The following is a 23,186-nucleotide window of genomic DNA, read 5'->3' as shown; positions in this document are numbered from 1 at the left end:
ATTAGTGAACATTCAATAAAGACATATAGCATATTTGTTGCTAAGAGCTGCATCAGCTCTTTTATTTCATTAGTCATTTAAATATGCAATGGTGCTTGATTACACTTTTCAAGTCAACAGGGCCATTGGGTGTTTTAACACCCACTGTGAAATGCGGCCTGACTTGCTCTTGCATATGTAAATGAAGCATACAACTGAAAATCTCCCAGAGTGAAACTACTTTTGTCTGTTGACCAAATAGACTCTTCACACATTACTGTAAAGCAGACAAAATGCACATTACTGTAAAGCAGACAAAATGGAGCGATGCATTTTCTGTTTTATAATGACAGCTGTTTGTGGTGTAATATATAGCCATGATTGCAAGCTTTACAATTCCCAGTTGCAAATGTTAAATTTGAAAATAAATTGATGTGAAACAGTATTGTAAGATGTTCTCTCTTTTTTTTTGCTGCAGGAAACTGCTGTGGAAAGAAATCTTTTACCTATGGGTCAGAGATATATTGTACAACTTCAAAGAGGTGATGTTCAAAATGTAAATTTTTGAATAAAATATAGTTATGTGTGAAATTGTGCTCTGTTGTTTTTATGTGCAGTTTTACATGTTTTGCTTTAACAAACGGATACAGTCCGACAGATTTTGTAACCTTCATGAAAACTATTGTGTGGGAAAGGACTGCACATGACATGAGACAAGATTGTATAGTAGCTAATGATTGAAGAGAATTGTTTAAAAAAAAGTAGATGGGGTGAATTAATTTTATTTGGTCATCATCATTCCGTTCAATCCCGAAGCTGTCTGATAAACATGAAACACTCAGTGAAACATGAAACGCTCGTCTCAACAATATAATTGCATAGATTTTGTTTTCTTTTTTTTACACACGTTTACCTATTTTCTTACGTACACAAATGGGTTGCTATGTTGTTCTATTTTTTGTCTACATTAACAAAAAAGGGTTGTTTCGACACATGCCAACAATAATAAAGGTAAAAATGAATAGTTTGTTCGGGATATTGTGGAATCAGCTCCCATCGATCCTTGTTTCCTGTCGGCCCGTTATGCGGTTACGCTTCACATTCCACGCAGCGACAGTGGGAGTCAGAGCGTCTGTCTCAGGCAAAACCTTTGATTTTTATTGAAGGTAAGTTGCTCTCATGGAGCATTGAGAATATACATGTTTTACTTGTGGTTTTCGTTTCCAGAATTTGCATGATTACATGATTCCCGCTTCATATTATTGATGATGTGAGGAGAACATGCAGATTTTCTTGTAACGGTGAAATTTATTATGAAAAGAGCGTCACCACGTCATCTTTGTTAGCTTAAAGAGAGCGTGAAATATTTTTCCCGAACAAATCTTTTTCTTAGGTAACTTGTTTAGATAAATCTGTTTTACTCGTAATTAGCTTCCCTGCTTTAGCAGACCTGTCCCTTTAAACGCGAGAAATGCCCCCTTCCACGTCCCCCCCCCCCCCCCCCCAAAATGCAACAGAATTGATGAGATATTTAACAAAACGTGCAACTTTACCTGCAATTGCCTTTTAAAAAATAATCATTTTTAGATTTTCTTGTAGATCGTTTTGTAACTTTCCACAATTCAAATCAGATAAACAAAATGGTCACTGCAAAATATTATGGTGTTCACCAAATACATGATACAAACCATACAAGTCATTTATTTATTGTCAATGTCATTAATAATAGATTTGTCAATATTCTATATGTATTATGTGTTTCTATCTGGCAATAATAATATATGTGAGAAAATTATAGAAACAGAAGCATCTAAACACGATACAAAACTTTTATTTTATCGCTAAATCTGTCTGTAAATATTTTAAACTGAAAGCTCTGATTTCATACACACTTTGACATACAAAATGGCATATTGTGCAAAAAATTGTGTTTTTTTTATGCTTCCAAGATATTCACAATGAAGGCAGCTAGATACTATTAAATAACACTAAAATCAGTAGAGGTCACACAGGAACATTTAGTATGTGTTACTGGCATAAACAACTTCTGTATCTGTATATATCTCCTCTGTTGAAAGGTAACCTGAACCTGGACAGCTGTTTCTCAAATTTACTCTGTATAGTTGCACAATAGAAGGGTTTTGGGAAGCTCTGTGTAAGAAATCCACCACCAGCCAGCCACACACAATGGAAGTGGAAGATCCATTATCTGCCAAGTTCAGGACTCTTATTGAAGGACTCATGGTGACGACAACCTCAGAGATAGTCAAAATATTTAGCAAAGTGCTGCTGGAGACCAGAGTGGAGATCACCCGGAGCTGGAGGGAGATCGACTTGTTGAAGCAGCATTTGGAGGAAAGTGAGCAGCAAAAGACAGAGGCCATCTTCAGGGTTCAGAGGGGTGACTTCAAAAGAGAAGATGACGAGATGGAAGTGTCACGTCATAATTCTCTGCTTGACATACAGAGCTCAAACACTTTCAGGCCAGGGGATGTGGTGAGTGGGCATGTGTGTCAGTTTTTCCACTTGTGCAGTATAAATCTGCGCTGAGTCTATATTGATTCATGCAGTGTTTCCAAGAAACAAAACAGAAGCATTTTATTTCTTTGGCTAAGATCTGTCCAATTTTGGTTAAGTTTAGGGCTGCAACAACTAATCGATAAAATCGATTATAATCGATTATGAAAATCGTTGTCAACGAATGTCATTATCGATTAGTTGGCCTGCTTACGTCACGGGGAGCGTTTACTGGTACGCACACACCATAGACATCATATAGGTAGACGCCCTATCGACCGCTACTGCCTATTGGCACGGACGAGAATTGGAGCCGCCATCTTAAATCGGTCACCCGCTCCGCTCAGTGTAATCTGAATGGCAGGTGAAATGAGCTGTCAGCGCATTAAATTAATCATATCTCACTGAATACTGAACTGATTTTCACGCGTTTTTTTTTGCTGCAAAGGTCATTCATGTAGCTATGATACAGGGCACATGGTTCGGCGTATTTTAATATCCATAGTAGGCTTAACAGTAATATAATATTCTGATATAAGATATAAGTGACCAGACACATTATGTGTGATGAAGGATATAATGTATTTTATAAATCACACACTATAAATATAATAAAGAAGCAGAAACAGATAGTTGCAGTAAAGTAAGATATTTTAATAAGTTGAAGAAACAATTTATGATTTGTGACACGCACATACACACGAACAGACACACAAACAAACACGAACAGACAGACACACACACACACACACACACACACACACACACACACACACACACACACACACACACACACACACACTCTCTCTCTCTCTCTCTCTCTCTCTCTCTCTCTCTCTCTCTCTCTCTCTCTCTCTCTCTCTCTCTCTCTCTCTCTCTCTCTCTCTCTCTCTCTCTCTCACACAGAACGCAGCCACCGAATCCACCGAACGCAGCCACCTGTAATAAAAATTGAGAAGAAGATTTTCAACGTGTTTGCATCAGAAATTTTTAAAAATTAATTTCGGACAACATTAAGCCTATACCTTTTTTATTGTATGTGGATGTGGGAGGGGAAAATGTCGAGACTAAAGCCCTATTCGGATTAATTTTACAAGGGTAGATGGAGTAAGTTAATAATGTAATTTTACCACAGGACTTCTGTAATATCAATAGCCAAATCGCTTGTGATAAGATATAGGTTATCAATAACACTAGAAGTTGGAGGGCTAACTCAATTTGCGCATCGCTGTCATGCGTGTATTACATTGCTTCCTGATATCTTGTGCGCAAACACAAATAACCTATTCAACAGGGCAGTTGAATGCTTATCTGATAACTTAGAAGCTCTTGTGATTATTACTTTAACAGTTAACGTTACCCCACCTCTCCATGCCGGGTGAACACCGGCTGATGCAGTAAGTTAAACAGCATTTCGCAACGATTTCAGTACAGTAATAGCAAATATCCTTGCTCCTTCTCGATTATCTGGTAATATTCTATTCACAAAATACAACCAATAGTACAGTAATGTTAAGACTTACTTGTGAAAAGCCCTATTTTCGATGGTCCGGCGATTAGAACAGGAAAATGCTCCACAATGCTCTGGCATCTTATCTGCTGCCACGCAACGAAACTAGGAGTATGACCGGTTCAAGATGGCGGCCGGATTTCTCGGTGCTCAGCGACCAATAGGGCATATAGTCTCTATATGATATCTATGCGCACACACACGCAAGGTCTCTCTCCCTCAGGGGCTCTGCCGAGCGCGCGCGCTACACGGTTTGGAGCAGTCTCTTATGTCTCGCATGCGCGCTCTTGCTTGCGCCCGCGGGCATCAGGGAGCCGCAATCAATATGCGGGAGACTCCCGGGACTTCCGGGATCTTGGGATGTCTGTATTTTGTCTCGAGCATCAGGTTGCGCAATCAGTTCGCTCGCAACGTAAGTGATGGATTAAAATAGCGCTACCGCAGAAATAGGTTAAATTAAAACGGTCTTTACAAAGCGAAGCACTAAATATAAAGGCAGTTAATAACAGCAGCAGTAAAATATTGTTTTTTAGTCACTGTACTCGGTGGTTTTCAGCGAATGCTTGTGCACTAATGCATAATTTCTCCTGTCCTTTACTCAAGCCTGTTAGCTTGCTGGGTAACGTTACCTCCATTCCGTTCTCTTTTTATAGCATTTGTCTACTAAGTTTTAATTGTTTTTCAAACGCGATCTACTGCGGCTCTACGTTCACACAATTGTTTTCAGTGTTTCTATATTTATTTAATCAATTTATCCTTATATTATTCTTTTATATATTATATATAATATATATTATATTCTTTATCCTTATATTCCTTATGTATAATTAATTTTAAATAAAAATTAAATGAATTATATATTTTAGATGTTTTAAGTTTGTTTTTAGTTCAGATATTCACATCTGAACAACATGTCTGTGTAAATTTGTGTTAACAAAAATTGTGTTAAAACATAATATGTTGGATATCATTTTTTTAACAATAATCATGTTTGTCAACTTGCCATCAGCAATTATCATTAAAAACAATGCAAATATTGATATTAGTAAAACTCAATGTGTGGCTTTAGCACTTTTTAAAGTACACTTTTACACATAAATACCCTGATTTACGGTTTTATTTAGTTATAATAAAAAAAAAATCGAATTTAATTTCTATCCGATTAATCGATTAATCGAAAAAATAATCGTCCGATTAATCGATTATCAAAATAATCGTTAGTTGCAGCCCTAGTTAAGTTAGTGCTTCTTGTTGGCCACTCTCACCATCTTGCCATTTTACTGACACCTCACTGAAATTTTATTTACTTATTTAATGTTTGTTTGTTTTTGTTTGTAGATTATTCTGTTGAATCATTTATGCTCATTTGATGATATATATATATATATATATATATATATATATATATATATATAATATATATAAAAAAAAAATTCTGTTGCAGGGACCTGAAGAAAGAGCAGATAATGTCTCAGTTGGGAGGAGAGGTCTCAGTCTGGGGAATGCTAAAGCCAGTGGACCAAAGACAGCACGGTCAATCAAATCAGGTACTCATTTTTAAGTTAATGAACAGCAATAAACAAATTACAGAAAAGATCCACTACAAAATATAAATGAATGCTAAATAAAAAAAAGTGGAAATAAAGAACTATGGAAGCTTGTTTCCGCCACAGAATGAAAAATAAAAAAGGTAATTGCAACATTTTATCCCACAATTCTGACTTTATTTCTCAGAATTGCGAGATATAAAGTCAGAATTGCGTGAAATAAAGTCGCAGTTGCGTGTTATAACGTCAGATTTGCGAGATATAAAGTCAGAATTGCGTGATATAAAGTCGCAATTGCGTGTTATAAAGTCAGAATTGCGAGATATAAAGTCAGAATTGCGTGAAATAAAGTCGCAGTTGCGTGTTATAACGTCAGAATTGGGAGATATAAAGTCAGAATTGCGAGATATAAAGTCAGAATTGCGTGATATAAAGTCGCAATTGCGTGTTATAAAGTCAGAATTGCTAGATATAAAGTCAGAATTGCGTGATATAAAGTCGCAATTGCGTGTTATAAAGTCAGAATTGTGAGTTATAAAGTTGCAATTGCGTGTTATAAAGTCAGAATTGCATGTTATAAAGTCGCAATTGCGTGTTATAAAGTCAGAATTGCATGATATAAAGTCGCAATTGCGTGTTATAAAGTCAGAATTGCATGTTATAAAGTCGCAATTGCGTGTTATAAAGTCAGAATTGCATGTTATAAAGTCGCAATTGCGTGTTATAAAGTCAGAATTGCATGATATAAAGTCGCAATTGCGTGTTATAAAGTCAGAATTGTGAGATATACACTATTCTGAGAGGAAAAAAGTCAGTCCCCCCCATAGAATTGGACTTTATAACTCGCAATTGCGAGTTAACATCTCACAATTCTGTGAAAATATGTCAGAATTGCGAGATATAAAGTCGCAATTATGTCTTGTCAGAATTGCGAGATATAAAGTCGCAATTATGTGCTGTCAGAATTGCATGATATAAAGTCGGAATTACGAGAAAAAGTCTTTTTTTTAAGAATTCTTAGTTTTCTCTCTCGCAATTCTGATTTTATAACACGCAATTGCGACTTTATATCTCACAATTCTGACTTTGTAACACGCAATTGCGACTTTATATCACGTAATTCTGACTTTATATCTCGCAATTCTGACTTTGTAACACGCAATTGCGACTTTATATCACGCAATTCTGACTTTATATCTCGCAATTCTGACTTTGTAACACGCAATTGCGACTTTATATCACGCAATTCTGACTTTATATCTCACAATTCTGACTTTGTAACACGCAATTGCGACTTTATATCACGCAATTCTGACTTTATATCTCGCAATTCTGACTTTATATCTCGCAATTCTGAGAAATAAAGTCAGAATTGCGAGAGGAAAACTCGCAATTGTGAGAAAAAAAGTTAGAATTGTGAGATATAAAGTCGCTATTATTATTTATTTATTTAGTGGCGGAAACAAGCTTCCATAAAGAACTGTACAGTGTTCTGTAAGTGTGTAAAAATCTTTTTTTTTTGAAAAAAAAAAAGTTTTACATTTCTGTAAAAATGTTCTGTCATTTTTTTTTACTGTTCTTCAAAACAAGTCATGAAAACAAGTTTTTATGACGGCCACCATTTAAATGTTTATATTACAAAAAATGAATTATATTAGAAACATAATCATGTAATTATAACGTTATTACTATAAAAACTTCTTTGTGTGTAATTTATTTGTGTTAAATGTGTGTTTGACTCCCTGTAAGTTTACAGCATTGGTTGAGTTTTTTTTCCTTGAATCACTTTGTCATGTACTGTACTGTACCTGATATGAATCAATATCGAATGTAATCAAAATCGGGATAGTGTTGCAAATATTGAATCGAAATCAAAATCGAACCGTGAAATTTGTGTCAATACCCAGCCCAAATTTTAAAGCATTTTTTCAATTCAGTTTTGATTCACATAAGCTGGGGTATAAACCAGTGTTGGTATTAACTAAAACTAATAAAAATATATACTTTTTGTTAATTGAAAAACAAAAAAAACAAAAACGTAGAAATGTTGCCTTGACTCTGCAACTAATTGAAACGATACAATTTTAAGTTGAAGCAATAACAATAAAACTAAATAGAGCTAATCATGTAGCAAAATTACTAAAACAAAAATTTAAAGGAGAACTGAAAATATAAAAAAAATCTTAAAAATCTTAAATACTATAATTGTATATAGATAATACTAAATTAACACCATTATACAATGCACGTTTTGCATCTTGTTTTTATAAATAATATGCTCTCATTGAATTTTAGCAATCCTAATTTTTGCTTTTTTGTTGTTGTAGCTTCATCAAGCCATAAGGTTCAGAAAAGCTTTGCAACTGCTGAAAAGGGGCAAGAGACGAAATACAAACAGTTTGTGGTAAAACCCACCAAGGTTTCACAAGTGAAGGGGCAGAAAGCATCATCAAGCAAGACATCACAACCCACATCTGAAAAATTCAAAAAAAGAAAAATAATCAAAAAGCAGAATCACGCTAGTGAAATTAGTGTTGTTCATGGTCTTCGAGACCGACAGCACCTCAGCATGCAGAGACAATGTCTGTGTTGTTCATCGGATGAGTGCGATAACCCCTCTAGAGCCCAGCACCAGGTCCCCAGTGTGTATATCTGTCGTAAATGTGAGAGAAGATTTAAAACGGACCTCCTGTTCAAGAGTCACAAGTGCTCAATGCCTCAGAATTGCAACAGGTGTGGGCAGATGTTCACTACCCTTCAGGGGCTGACCGCACACAGTCAGGAAGTTCAACCTCAGTTCAGCTGTAGTCAGTGTGAGCAAATGTTTGCCACTCAGTGTGCTTGGACCGTGCACAAGAGGATCCACACCAACCTTATTGTTCCCAATGAAATTAAGGCTAAGAGGTTCGAGATTCGTCTCGAAAGAATCTCAGACTCCCAGCTGGAGGCCGCTTTGTCCACAAATAGCTCTCCCTTGCGAAATAACTCTTCAAAACAGAATCTTTTGAGTGAACCGAATCCGGCTTCTGCAGGCACAACACCTGGATCTGCATGCAAACGCGATGCAGAATCCACGACGGTGAACGTACCTGAGACCAGCACGTCACAACTGTCACCCCAAAGTGTAGCAGAAAACCCCGATTTAAGACCAGGAAACATGTCGGATTCTGGTGTTGGACAGTCAAGTGTCAGGAAAGTATATGCCGTCATGTCATCTGCCTCTTGCCAAATTCAGATTAGTGAAGATGCAAATGAATTGGAGTCAGCAACTGCACTTGAAACTGAAAAAGTAACAGATGAAGGAAAAAATCCCAGTGCAAGTGATGAGTCTGGACTCTGTACTCCGCCGCGAAAGCGGAAAATGGCAGGTAATATTACAAAAATAGAACATGTTGATTAAATGACATGCTGAACTTGACTGGATTCACTGTTTTATTAGTATTCTCGTGCAGATTTATTTGTTAGTTAAATTCTCATTGCTGATTTTTTTTTCTGTAGATTGTTCTCATGACGCATACAATGGCGTGTTTCCTGTTGAAAATATTCTGAGATGGAGAAACAATAAGGTAGGAATAAAGTGCTTTTATGCATCATTCCATGAGCCCTTAAATCATTTTGTAAAGAAAAAATGTTGTCATGCTTAAAGAAAACCATTTCATTTTTAAAGGGAAGAAATGAAGTTCGGGTCAAGTGGATGCCTTGCACACTGTGGTAAGTCTTCCTCATCTGATATCACACCACCAAAGAGAACCACCAGTAGCATTCAGCTTAACCTAGTTCTGTTCATAAAAGTGTAAGTCAGTTTGTCACTGGAGTTCATTATGATATATAGGTAACACGTCCTAATAATGAGGTTTCATTATTGAACTTTAGTTAAAGGGATAGTTCACCCAAAAATGAAAATTCTGTCAGTATTTACTCACCCTCATGTTGTTCGAACCTCGTAAGACCTTCGTTCATCTTCGGAACACGAATTAAGATATTTTTGATGAAATCTGAGATCTGGATCACTCCTCCATACTCCTCCATAGGCTTCAAAAGGATTGAAACTTGCCGGCCTCAAAGTTATTAAAGACATCTTTAAAATAGTCCAAGTGACTACAGTGGCTCAATCTTAAGTTTATCAAGTGAAGAGAATATTTTTTGTGCGCAAAAACAAACAAAAATAACGACTTTATTTCAACTATTCATTTCCTTCTCTGTTGGCCTCTAGTCAGTTAACTTAGTGTAATAGCGTAGAGCTACGTCACACGTAGGCTCACTATTGGCCGACGCTGGTCAGATCATAAGCTGTTAAACTAGTAACCTGACTAGAGGCCCACAGAGAAGGAAATCAATAGTTGAAATAAAGTCGTTATTTTTGGGGGGGTTTTGCACACAAAAAGTATTCTCGTCGTTTGATAAACTTAAGATTTAGCCACTGTAGTCACTTGGACTATTTTAACGATGTCTGTAATAACTTTTCGGGGCCTGCAAGTTCAATCCCTTAAGAAGCCTTGGAGGAGTGATCCAGCCCTCAGATTTAATCGAAAATATCTTAATTCGTGTTCCGAAGATGAACGAAGGTCTTACGGGGTTGGAACAACATGAGGGTGAGTAAATACTGACAGAATTTTCATTTTTGTGTGAACTAACCCTTTAACTACATTAGTGAAAGTGACGTGATGTGTAGCCAAGTATGGTGCTCTGCATTTCCCCCATCCAAGTTCACAGTGAGTAGTGAATACACACCATGAACACACACCCGGAGCACTTGGAAGCAATTTTTGTTGCGGCGCCGGGGAGCGATTGGGGTTAAGTGCCTTGCTCAAGGGCATCTTAGTTTCAGGCTCATTATGCCACACCTGCCCTAAAGTTAACATAACATGGACATAACATAAGTTAACATGGACTAAGAATTTAGTTTTCCAGTATAATGACCCCTTTAATTTAGACACTTTGGTGTGGTGGCAGCTCCCAGAGCTAAACTCAGTGAATTATTTTCAAATACATTTGGATTGCAGACAGGTTTAAAGCTTTTTCTTTTTTTAAAAATCCCTGAAATTTAATTTTTTATTTACCTTTCTCTCAGTGGGGCAAAGTTTCAGAACACATGGGAACCAGCTGAAAGCTTTCCAGGCTATTTGGATGACAAGAATGAAGAGCCAAAGAAAGACTAAAAAGGATCAGAAATGATGTATATTGTTCAGAATGCTTTTATGAAATTCTCTGTTTACACTAAGCATGTGTGCTTTACAATGCAGTTAATTTAATGAATGTTTTCCCTCCACGCCATGTTTTTCCTGCAATATACTATGGTTGTAACCAGTTCCACACAGTTACCCTAGATAGATGAGTAGTCAAGTTAAATAGGTAACATTACTTTTAATACATGGTCTTAAGTGCCTGAGATCAAAATCTTTGCTTTATAGCTTGTCATATTGTTTAATAATTTAGTTTGACTTCAGACGTATTTGAGTGTTGAATGTTTATATTTACCTCTCTGCAATCCGTAGTTAAGATTGGTTCCTTTTGTTAGGTGTTGCGCAGTGTTTTAGATGTTTGTGGTGAGCCTTATATTGATGGATTCTTTTTATACCCAGCAGTCGTTTTTTAAAATTCTATTAATTGACTAAAATAGTTGTGGATTTGTGTTTTTAACACTAAATATCCGTTTATCAGGCCTATCCAGACGTATTCCTCTACCTGCTTTGGACTTCTTGATATACTAAAGAATTATAATGTGGCCATTCGTTTGGTTTTTGCAACAGTTGTTTCAGGCTGGCAAAATAAAGTGGTAGATGTATTGAAACGCCCATTAAATTGAATAAACCATTTTTAAGCAAGGCTCTGTAACTTCACCCATCCGTGACATGCCACTATTTTCTGTCGGATTTCTCTGTCTGTATGTTTCTGTACTCTAGAAAAAAAATCTCATCATAGAAGACAAGATATGTTTATAGTAACAATAGTAAAAACTAACATGCATAAATGGGAAAAGAAGAATCAGCATTGTAAATAAATACATGAACTGTCCTGCTAACCACAATTAAATGCTACCTCTGAGTCTTCAAAAACCAATGCTAAAATACGGTGCTAAAATTGATCGATAATGTTTAGAATTTTTTTTTTCTGTTTGTCCCATATGGTATTTTAGAACAAATAAGTAGGTAGCTTGTGGCTTTCACACCTATGAAACTCAATGTTTGTGTGAGTAAACCTATTTCCTTTGGCCAAACAACTTCCTGTTGCAAGAGATTGTTGCAATGCGTATGGATTCTGGTCTCAGAACAGGCAGTGGTGTCTGAACTGTCGGTAATAACCTTCAGTGAACAGGCAAAACTGATCCCATTACAGCAGCTAGCAGTGAACTTACTGAAAGCGAGAAGGAAAACAGAGAAATGTCTCATTTCACCTGAATCGCAAGTAAAAGAGAAATCTAACACTGACTAAAGAAGTAAATGACTGATTTCTGTTTGACTAAAGTAAATGACTGCTTTCTGCTTAACAAAAAATATTTCTTCAATTGGCTTCTTTAAAAGCTAAATATGTTTTAGTTGGAAATCACTGAGTATTTTCCTTTAACTGTATTTAAGAATCTATACCAATAACAACACGGATGGAAACATAAAAAAAAAACCCTTGGAGTGGGCAGAGAACGGTTTTACTTCCTTTGACTGGAAATCTTGCAGTCTTTCAGAAATCAAGCGCACACTGGACTGACAACAATGGTGTTATCATGCTTAATAACAGGTACGATTTAAAATTAAATATACCTTGTTTTTTTAAATCAGTTTTTTTTTTCAATTTAAAAAAAAAAAGATTCAGTGTATGTTACAGGGATAAAGGCTTTTTGATTATACTTTTTTGGTTACACAAATTGTTTTTGTGCATTAAGCATTTATTTTTAGTTAAACTTCAATGGTTTTTAGTTAAAACAGCTCAGTTATATTAGGAAGATTCCCATATCCAAGTCTGATTTTTGAGTAAATGGAAAAGTCCTGTTAGTGCCTCACAATTTATGCTTTAGAAAGACTTTCTGTAGTTAACAGTGCCAGGAAGTAACTTGTTTCTACTCTGGCACAGGCAGTATATCGCTGATAAAGTGAAGCGATATAGGCTACAAAATGGTCTTTATACATGCAGCCACAGAACCAAACCATAAGCTCTACTCTTCAGCACTGCGGAAACCCCAAAAACGTCATCATTACAGAAACCATTTTAAATGTCAAACATAAATGAACATTAAAAACACATAAAATAACACAATTTCAACATTTACTCTCTGAGAATGTTGAGAACTAACAATCCAACAATTCATTTAAGTTAATTTCCAAAAAAAAAAAAATCATGTAGTCCTCCCAACACAAATGGATTAAGTAATCATCAATTTTACATTGAGTGGATTGAACACAATGCAATTAAGTTAGGACAAAATGTATAGAAATTGTGTTTCTTCATGATTATCTTTTCTTTCTGTCAGTTCTCATAATTCTCCCTCTAAAACATTTGGAAGCAGTACAATTGAAAGAAGTTAACCTTGGAGACACAGTGGTATTAAAGTGTAACATCTCTTTCTACAATGACATCCACTGGCTGAAGATAAGTGAGGGGCGGCCAGTGGCTCTGATGGTCACAAGTCTAAAACATAATGGAGAACTGTCTGTTGTCTGGAACTATAATGAAAGTCGTTTTGAGGGTTTTATGGAAGAGCAGTTGACTGGACTAAGAATTTCCCAAATCTCCACTAGCGACCTTTCCACATACCACTGTGCAACATTATATCAAAAACACTTGGATTTTGACAAAGGAGTGCAACTATACAGTAAGCAAGGGCATTGGATTTCTTGAGATATAAGTGAACATTATAATTATTAGTGTTTTTTTTCCTGCTCACCTTTTATGTGTTGTTTTTAGCAAACCAACAAAGCAAAGAAAAACCCTTTGATCGTGTAAAAGGTAAGAGTAAAAGTGCTGCTTTCTATATATTTGGAAACACTCACTTGTAGTCCTTTTACTGATATATGTTTTTGTATCTTGTTTATTACTTATTCACTTTATTTCCTGAAGAAAAAAAAACAGATTTGTCAGGAGGTCTTAATGGACTCTCTCTGCATTACCAAGTATTTGCAGCAGCGTTGTGTTCTGGCCTACTGGGAATGTTACTGGCGGTTTCTGTGGTGCATATGAAGACCAGAACAAAAAAACATCTACAACATTGAAAAGTAATTCCAAAGCCATTTTCTCCCCCACTCACAGTTTTTTGTATTTTTTTTGTTTTTTTTGTATTATTTGTTTACTTGGTAAAGATTATTTCATGGGGAGTACAAATCAATTTAGATTTAGTTTCTTTCAAAAATTCCATGTTGTAATCTTTTAAAATTATCTTTGTCTTCTTTCACTTGCGATCTGAATGTCCAGGGTGGCCTCAATTCTTTATAAATAAACAACAAAAAAAAGGGATGTAAGATATTTGGTCTTTCCTATAACAGTATCATGCATGTGGGGGTTTAAGTAATTGAATTGAATGATATTTAGATCAGTGCTTATCCCTGTTTCTTTTTCAGCCGATACTAGGTTGTCTAGTCAATTAATTCTTCACAAAAGTGGTTTATTCAGTGTAGAAAACCCTCTCTATAAATCCGTAAAAAGAACCTCAAGTGGCTTTGAGTGAATACATGCATACATACATACATGCATACATATATGCATACATACATACATAAATTCAGTGTTGGGGAAAGTTACTTTTAAAATGAATGTGCTACAGTATTGCAATTTGCAATATAATAGATATAGCCTACTCACTAAACAATAACTTATTGCATTATTTAGTTACTTTTTATGGAAAGTAATACGTCACGTTACTTTTTCTCTCCTGGGTTGGGAATTTATTTTTTTATTTTTGGCAAATGTAAAGGCCCTTTCACTCTAAAAGTGAAATGAAATTTGTTTTTGTTTTTACAAAACAACGTGATGTTGATCTAAAGTCATTGTGCTTATTGGTCTGGTTGAATTGGATCATTGAAGGTCAGCAGCAAAGATATTGATTAATAAAGTGAGATTAAATATAAAGTATATTTGTGTAATTTAATATATTTAATTATTGCAGGTTTGTGTAATATTCTTGGTTTGCATTTCACTGTTTTTATTAATTTTGAGAAGAATACTGAATCTGTTTTGGGCAAGTAAAATGAAAGATCACATTTATTCCAAAACAACAAACATCATGTTTACACGCAGCACACACAACGCCTCTGCAATTACTCACGATTTCTCTCAACATGGGGACAGGAGAGCTGTGAGACAATAAATGGAAAAATAAAGTAACTTGCGTTACACTCTCAGAAAAAAAGGTACAAAAGCTGTCACTGGGGCGGTACACTTTCAAAAGTTACACCTCTGTACCTAAAGTGTGCATAAAGTACCTCTAAGGTACATATTGGCCTACATAATATTAGTAGCCTTTTAAAGGTTACCGTCCCAGTGACAGCTTTTGTACCTTTTTTTTCTGAGTGTACTTATTCACACCCTACACTGCTGAAATTATTATTATTAATTTTGAAAACAGTTGTGCCACTTAATATTTTGTGGAAATATATATTTATTTTTTTGATGAATAGAAAGTTCAGAAGAACAGAATTTATTTTATAAGTCTTCACTGCCTTTTTTTATCAATTTCATGCCAAAGCAAAGTATAACCATTAAAAAAAAAAAAATCTTACTGACCCCTTTGTGTATTGTTTACCATGATTCATGTTTTTTTTATCTTTAATCTCTATGTTTGTACATGTGTAGGGTTATCAGTTGTGTGGTGGAATATATATGTGACTGTGTACTGTAAGTTGTTGATTGTTGCATAAATAAAAAACGCAAAAAAAAAAAGAATCTTAGGCCTACTGACCACAAAATGTATTATTTTGATCAAATACCAACAAATCTAAGCAGCTTACTGTCTTTATTATGTCTGTATAACATTTGAAGAGTTGCGTCTTTTTCAGTCCTGATGCTATTTTGTGGTAATACAATCTTTTCTGAAACAACCACAGTTTCGGCATGCTTTTAGTCTGAACCATAATAAGTGTTATGGTTTTCTTTAGTCTAGTCAGTGCCCACATCAGAAATGAGTACAAAGAATACACATCCTTAATGGAGAGATGTTTGCTTTGTGAGGGACTGAGACAATTTAGTGACTGAGAATGAAAAACCAAAGACAACTGGATTTAAAAAAAAACAAAAATCTTCAAACAGTGATGATGGCGATCATAATCATCTGGTAGTATTAACTGTATGATGTTATTTTTTTCCCTTTAAAAATGTTCACAATAACTACAGGAAAACAGTAGATGGCAATATAACAAAAACAAACTCAGTGTGGTAACTATATTATCATATTTTTAAAAGAGTAAAAATCGAAAGAGAAAATATTCACACTTGCTACAAACTAGTGACTTTTATTAAGTATTCGGTATAAACATGTATTACACCTGCTGATAATTTGTCAGTAAAAAGCAAAGGGTTAAACAATTAGAATGGCTTAAGTGCATAAGGAATACAGTTTACTTATCAGCAATGATTGTGTAATATTGTAAATAGAAAATGACATTTAATGTAGAAACGAATTGGAGATATCTTGAAAGTATCTGCAAAAAGAAACAAACAGCTTCTCAGCAAAGGTAATGATTCATGTGCATTAAAATATATGTCTAGCAAAGTGTAAAACACACCTCAGCGATTCAAACACGTCATTCACTCAAATTCCCAGACACAGTTGGGCTGACCTGAGCTGGGATCTGTATGCAGACGATAAAGTCAGAATTATATTACAATGTACAACCCATTAGATTTCAGATAGATACAAAATGTTTTTTCTACATGCCTGGGTGATTGAGACAGGCGGTCTTGTGGTCCTTCTGAGGAAGGAGCGCTGAGAAACATGAAGAATGATTTAACGGTTAGAACGGTGGATGACAGGAATTCAGCCTTTTGAATGCTGAATAACACTGCTAAACAATGAAGTTACAGGTACACTTTGTACCAAGAACTTATAGAACAGAAATGATTTGACTTGAAAAAAAAAAGGATCTAAATAGTGGTCATCAACCATTGAATAATCACAGTTGTTTTGTATTACAAGTTTTCTGAAATGTTGATAAAATATGCAAATGAGCCATTATCTAAATAAATATGCACTCATTTGCATAAATGCACAGCACAGAAATCTGAATATTGGAAAAAGCCAGGTTCAAAATTCGTTTCATTTTGCTATATTAAAGTTAAAGATTTGGGTATCGCTTTTTATCACTCCATAAATCAGAAACTACTGTCAACAAATAAAAAATAAAAAAATAAAATAAATCAGCATGTTTTTAGGATTAAAATGTTGAATATATATCAGGTAAATTACATATGAACAATAAATACCTTAAGAATATATTATAGGAATAAAACTGTAAAGTTTGGTGTAAGTGCTCCCGAAGAGGAGATTTCTAGCTTATCGTACATGAGAAAAACAAAACTCATTTTGAGAATACAGCCTTTAAAGTTATGTACTGTAATTGAAATCAGCAGATACAAACAGATATAGTGTAATAAAACAAACAATTAAATATGCATTTTGGGTGTTTTCTTTCCACAAGTCTAAGATAAAAAATTAAAATTACAAAATTGACCACCAGTGCCTGAAAAAACAAGGGTTTTGAAAAAGAAGATGTTTTTTTTTTCTCCTGTATGTTTTATTAATAATAACAAAAAATGCAATCTTTCCTTCTCATGATTGAAATCTGTGGAAATACCTGATGATGGACGGAGGTTTGATGCTATGACTGAGAAATCGCGTGATAAAACTTACCTTAAATCTAGTCAGTGAACCTGGTGGTATTAGGCCTGCAGCTTGATTGTTTCCAATAGGGCCTTGTCCAGCCTACAGTTCCAGAAACATCATTTGTAGTCCATGTTTGAATTTTTAGAATTAGCATATTACTAGCAACTAGAATTTTGTTTACCGCAACTTGCTGCTGAGGAGGGAATAACCCTGGTTGATTCTGGGGCCCACCAATGTAATACGGCAGCCCCTGTTTATCAGAACATGGTCGAAACACAACATCTCAGATTAGATTGGAAATAAATGTATATTGTTACACATAAACATTGTGAATGAACATGAATGAATACCCCGTTAGAGGGAGCGAAAGGATAAGCCAACTGAGGTCCCATGTTGGGTGGAGCGTAGGGAACTGCGGCCACAGGCGGCGGCTGAAGCACATATGGAGAAAGAGCGGCTCCAGGCAGAAACTGTCAGACATGAAAGAGTTTAATCCCCTAGGACATTATCCCAGTGGGATATACAACGCGCTTAAGTGGTAAATCATCAGTTCCTACTTGTGTAAACGGAGGCTGTCCTATAACAGCAGCACCACCAGAAAACATGGGTGGATTCAGACCACCCACCAGTTGAGGGTTAACTCCATTTACACCAGTAACCAGACCACCATTCAGACCGTTGATCAGACGCAGCTTCTGTAAATAAGTGCAGCTTAAAGCGTCGATATTACCTTCACACGAGATAATATTGATGATATGAATGATCTTACCTTGGCTGAGGAGATCTAAAAGAGAAGAAAGTATCGGAGTGATTAAAGCATGCATGGATGAATTGATCAGTCATGAATGACCAAAAGAATATAACATGATAAAATGGATTAGAGTGAATCAGTGTACTCACATCAGCCATTATGGCCAGTACCATAAAGATGACAACAACGTTATTCATCTTACAATCTGAAAAATATCATCAAACAGCAATTTTTTTAATTGCGCAGTCTGAATTTGATATTCAAATCATATTTTAATGGTAAAAATGTTGCTGGCACCTGTTTGTCCCTCCAGCAGTGATTTGCTATGTCATGTACAGTACAGTATCTCCAGTCTTTTATTGAGATGGATGGTCTAGTTCAACCAATTAGAGTTCAACACTAATCCAGATGTGTTTATCATTAGGGTATTGGGAAGCATTAGTCATGGTTTTGTTATTCATATGTTTTTAAGTTCACCACCAGGATTCTGGAAGAATTTGTGGTCATTTGAGTTTTTAAGGATTTTGGGTTCTCAGAGTGACTAAATGTACACAGATGTACATAAGTGCATACGTCACATGACATCACATACACTGTAACCTGCACAGACAAAAATGTGGTCTCAGCTGTAGTTTTTCTCTTGACCTATATGAAAACCTGGTCTCAATGTCTTAGATCATTCACATTGTCATGTAGTCAACAAACGCCAGCCCTATAGACCATACCACAAAAGCAGCCCTAACCGAAAACCTGTAATGTGACCTGATGGTTTAAAACAATGTCTACTTGTATATATATATATAAATATTGGAAGAAAAAAACATGTTTTTAGCTGCGGATTTTCACTTATGTATAAGTGCTGTAAATCCATAGGTTGCTGTAATCCATAGGTTAATTACATTAGTTATGCAAAACATGTCAAACATATCATTTATGAAATGATCATACCTCATTTTTTGATTACTTTGCAGAATCTAAAATCGTTTGATTTCCATTTTTTTTTAAATCATGACATAACACCTATACTGGGTTTCATTTCAGTTTTGATAATTTTACTATCATTTTAAAATGTGGGAAACAGTAACAATAAAAAAATAAATGAGTATAGGCAAATCCTATACCTTTATTGTGAATTTTTATATCCTACATGAACAAGTACTTGTTTTTAAGCTTGTGTACGTTTGTTGGGACTTAAGTCACAAGAGATCATAACTGAAAAATATCAGATTGTTCAATCATTTTATCTTCTCAAATTGTAGAGAAACAAACATTATTATCAACAATGTGCACATTTACAGAAAGTCTGGTAAAATAAATAAAACACTTGACATTTTGTTAAAAAAAGTTTAATAATTCCAAAAAAACAAAGACATAAAAAAAAATAAAGCTTTTAAATATGAGAAAAAGTGCAATGTATTAAAGCGCAACAAGAAGAAGTGCAGATTAATGCAGTGAGGGCACATCTGACAACTGGAAGAGATGAATGAATCCCCAGTACATTCTGTGGATAACTGGAAGCCACTGCAAAAACCTAAAAACATGTGCCCTTTCCTGTTTGCATGGTTTCTAGTAACATTTACCATTAAAAATGTTTTACCCAAAGAAATGTGTAGAGAACAGTTCTTTAAAAAAAAAAGTACAATAGAATTTATCAGTCAGATCAGTATCCTGAAATCCCAGTCATTCCAGTGGTCCAACAAATGTCTTGAAGGCAGTTCAGGTTTTCCCTGAATTAGGCACCCCTGAGCTTAAAAAAAAAAACATAATTCCTTTCTCTTTGTGTTTCACATATTGTTCAATAGCAGTTATGCAATTACCCCAAGAGTACCCTAAAAAATATACCATCTTTCTCATAGCATACAGCATAGCTTAAAAGTTTAGAGTAGTCCTTAAAGTATCCTATATTGTTTCTCCTAGTCTTATTCCAGAGGTAATACTTACGAGAGAGATTCCTCCTCTTCAGTGTTGTCCTGCTTCTCAGAGGTCACCATCACAGGCATGGTCTCCTCTACAGGTGTGTGTGTACAAATGTCAGACTCCTCTGGAATATTTGGGCTAGTTTCTTGTTGGGACAATCCAATGTATGCAGGCTCTCTGAGTGGCTCTGTAACCCCAGTAGATTCATTTGCATTTGCTTGTGACTTTCTATGACACCCAAAGAACAGACAAATGCAACTGAGAACAAAAACAGCAAGTACAGACAGAGGAGCTACGTAGTAATATCTCTGGGTCACACCTGTGGACGACAGAAAAGGGAATGCGAAATCTTAGCAAATTTTTCATTTTTCACATTTTTTTAACGATAAAACTTTGATTTAAAACTTACCCTCCACAGTGACAGTGTTGGTACTAATGACTTCACCCATTTTGTCTTTCACAGTAAACGTCCCTCTATCAGAAGATGTCAACATGCCCAGCACAAGGGAGTAATTCACGACAGATACTCTGTTAGTGTATTCAGGTGAACACTCAGGATCGTTTCCACTCACACGGCAAACCAGGTTCTCAGTTGAACCACTGAAAGTTACCGTCACAAGGTCTGAGCCGAACAGGTCAAGGGTGAGATTGTCGCCAAACTTCTTTGCATAGAACTTTTGATGAGCTGAAGAAAAAATTTCACATTTTAGTAAAATAAGCCTTTCTTTTTTTGTAGAAAAAGAAACACTGAAAAAAAAAAGTAACATTGAACAACCTATAACATTAAGAGTGACAGCACCAGGATGCCCATGTTCCTCTTCTGTATTGTGATAGCACCGGTATAATCCCTTATCTGCCGGGGTGACCCAGAATATGGTAAGCGATAGATCTCCGTCCTTATAGTGATGTAGTGAAACTGTTGCCCTGCCAGTGAAACTTGAACCATAACTTGTAATTCCTTTTTGAACTTGTAACACAGTTTGGTCATCTTTTTTCCATAAGACGTTCACAGCATCATCAGCGAGCTGTTTCTCTGTACGTGCGTAGCAGGGTAGTGTGACGTTACTTCTGATTGTGGCATTCACAGTAGTGGGGACTACACAATGAAAAGACACAAAACAATGCATATCACAGCGAACAGAGGCAAGCAAACCAGGATGATAAACTTTACAATTAAATAAATGATCTTATAAAGACAGAACTTACCAAAAACTTCCAAGTGAAATCTACAAAGAAACTTTGAATCACACGAGACCTTGTACCAGCCTTCATCATTGTATAGAACAGGATCCAGTTTTAGAGACAGGTTTCCAGCTTTGAACTTTTCAGAGAAGCTTGCTCTGTTCTTAAAGCTGTCTCCTTCTGTGCAAGTCCCTTGCCCACATTGCAAGACATCCAACTTTTCATTTTTTGTTTTTAATTCCCATAAAAGATTGCCATTGCATGTCTCGTTACAAGGGATAATCGCAGTATCCCTAACTTTCACCGCATCTGGGACTTTTCCACCAAGACAGACATCTAAGGCTAGCAGGAAAGACAGAATTAAAAATTAATTTTAGATTGGCGTTTCATTATAAAAATCAGTAATGATGCAATGCAACAAAGTTGAACAGAGCTCAATAAGGTGGAGACAGACCACATTACTTATTTAAAAAGTTATCAACAAGAGAAATCACGATATATTATTTCACAAAAGAATAGAAATTGGCATCTTACCAAAGAGAAATAGAAGACAATAACTGTGGATGCCTGATGGGTTCCGGGCTGGTACATAAAAAAATGGCATCATGGTTTGACTCTTAAACTGGAGCATCTACGAGGGAAAACAAGAATAAGACTTAATTTAGATAAAAGAATTCAATTTATTTAACCACAAAAAGGGTGATAGACTGAGGAAGCACTTCCAGTCATTCATTTGTGTCTTACACAGTTTCAACATCATGCTTATGTTTTTATGAGTATTAAAACAGAGAGATTAAAGATTACTGAAAGCAAATATTAATACAATTTAACTACCTAATACATAGATATATTAATACATACTTATAAATTATAACATATAATATAATATAAATTGTAAATATAAAAGTTTGTAAAAATAAAGTTTTTTCTTTGGAATTGCTTTGATTAACTTTTTGCTTTAATTAACTTTAATTGTTTTTTTTATTTTTAAGGCACCAGTTAAATATAAGTATTCAAAGGGCCTATAGCTGTTAAAACAATTGGTAATACAGAATATGTTTAGAAGACAAATACAAGCACCTCCATATATATAATTTACACACCTGTCCGGTTTCAAGATCTTGCTCCGAATTTTATTTCATTGAATGTAAGTAACGTTAATCACAGGCCTATTAATCGGTCAGAAGTGGCCATTTAATTGCGTGCAATGCTGAAAGTGAAAGAAAAAAAAACAATCGTTAAAACAAACCACAGACTCTTTATTGTATCGATTTTAAGTTACTTTCTTAACCTTTTTCTAAATAAAACGTTATGTTTACAAATACCCACCACTCAAATATGTAACTCACGAATAGAAGATAATGAGAGAGAAGGTTCACTCAGTAAACTTCCGGCTTATGAACTGGTTGCAGTTCAACTCAGGTTCCAAATGAAGGCGCTCACAGGACGAGTGCAGAATGAATGGAGGTCAATGGAGCTATACCCCACAAAATCCACTTTTCTCAGGATATAATTTTTTGTCTAGTAATTTGAATGTAGTATTCGAAAGGAGATGCAAAGAAATTACTCATTGATGGGTGTTAGATTTTTTAGAGTCACTCATTTGCTTTAAAAAGTCTTTTAAAATGCCAATGACGTCATACACATCGTTCCACCAGAGATGCTGCTTTACAGCAATCCTTCTGTCACTTTGGTGCTTTCGTGCTCTGCACTTTCTTTTCATCGACAACACAGCCGACACAGGTAAATACACGTGCTAGAAGAGTTTTTGTTTTGTTGTTTTAAAAGACGACGCCGAAAATACACACACACACACACACACACATTCTGGTCCTGCTTCAGATGCCACGATGCAAATGCAATCAAGCGGTATCTCTGGATGTAATCAGTCCTTCACTGACCAATCAGCGTTCATTAGCAGAATGCTGTGTAATGGGCAACAACAACTCAACCTGTAAGATAGAAAGGACATAAATACTC

General features: G+C 35.4%; 4 protein-coding genes across 4 annotated transcripts; 2 read left to right on the top strand and 2 right to left on the bottom strand.

Moving 5' to 3' along the window:
• The first annotated feature begins 1,051 nt into the window (after window positions 1-1,051).
• On the top strand, window positions 1,052-11,378 carry LOC143753753 (uncharacterized). Its single transcript, XM_077246437.1, has 7 exons — window positions 1,052-1,145; window positions 2,058-2,475; window positions 5,451-5,553; window positions 7,881-8,921; window positions 9,052-9,119; window positions 9,221-9,264; window positions 10,625-11,378. The coding sequence occupies exons 2-7, from the start codon at window positions 2,167-2,169 to the stop codon at window positions 10,710-10,712; spliced, it is 1,653 nt and encodes a 550-aa protein (XP_077102552.1). The 5' UTR covers window positions 1,052-1,145; window positions 2,058-2,166; the 3' UTR covers window positions 10,713-11,378.
• Window positions 11,379-12,128: 750 nt separating this feature from the next.
• Window positions 12,129-13,872, top strand: LOC143753755 (uncharacterized). The gene is made up of 4 exons (XM_077246439.1): window positions 12,129-12,285; window positions 13,016-13,357; window positions 13,450-13,491; window positions 13,615-13,872. Exons 1-4 carry the CDS (start codon window positions 12,261-12,263, stop codon window positions 13,752-13,754), a joined length of 549 nt encoding a protein of 182 aa, XP_077102554.1. The 5' UTR covers window positions 12,129-12,260; the 3' UTR covers window positions 13,755-13,872.
• A 2,160-nt stretch (window positions 13,873-16,032) lies between these two features.
• Window positions 16,033-18,896, bottom strand: scpp9 (secretory calcium-binding phosphoprotein 9). Its single transcript, XM_077246436.1, has 10 exons — window positions 18,405-18,896; window positions 18,257-18,312; window positions 18,126-18,140; window positions 17,914-18,051; window positions 17,707-17,826; window positions 17,538-17,606; window positions 17,384-17,455; window positions 16,412-16,459; window positions 16,260-16,325; window positions 16,033-16,175 (listed from the first exon to the last, which is right to left on the bottom strand). Exons 2-9 carry the CDS (start codon window positions 18,302-18,304, stop codon window positions 16,278-16,280), a joined length of 558 nt encoding a protein of 185 aa, XP_077102551.1. The 5' UTR covers window positions 18,305-18,312; window positions 18,405-18,896; the 3' UTR covers window positions 16,033-16,175; window positions 16,260-16,277.
• A 541-nt stretch (window positions 18,897-19,437) lies between these two features.
• LOC143753751 (uncharacterized) lies at window positions 19,438-22,626 on the bottom strand. Its single transcript, XM_077246434.1, has 8 exons — window positions 22,536-22,626; window positions 22,310-22,416; window positions 21,741-21,837; window positions 21,231-21,548; window positions 20,800-21,120; window positions 20,434-20,709; window positions 20,049-20,343; window positions 19,438-19,854 (listed from the first exon to the last, which is right to left on the bottom strand). The coding sequence occupies exons 3-8, from the start codon at window positions 21,835-21,837 to the stop codon at window positions 19,824-19,826; spliced, it is 1,338 nt and encodes a 445-aa protein (XP_077102549.1). The 5' UTR covers window positions 22,310-22,416; window positions 22,536-22,626; the 3' UTR covers window positions 19,438-19,823.
• Window positions 22,627-23,186: the final 560 nt, after the last annotated feature.

This window comes from Siphateles boraxobius, unplaced genomic scaffold (assembly GCF_051911475.1).
Source record: "Siphateles boraxobius isolate OS27281-9 unplaced genomic scaffold, OSU_SipBor_1 29, whole genome shotgun sequence".
Classification (NCBI taxonomy): domain Eukaryota; kingdom Metazoa; phylum Chordata; class Actinopteri; order Cypriniformes; family Leuciscidae; genus Siphateles; species Siphateles boraxobius.
Note: the sequence above shows the minus strand (reverse complement) of the source record. Positions and strands in the feature narration are given on the sequence as shown.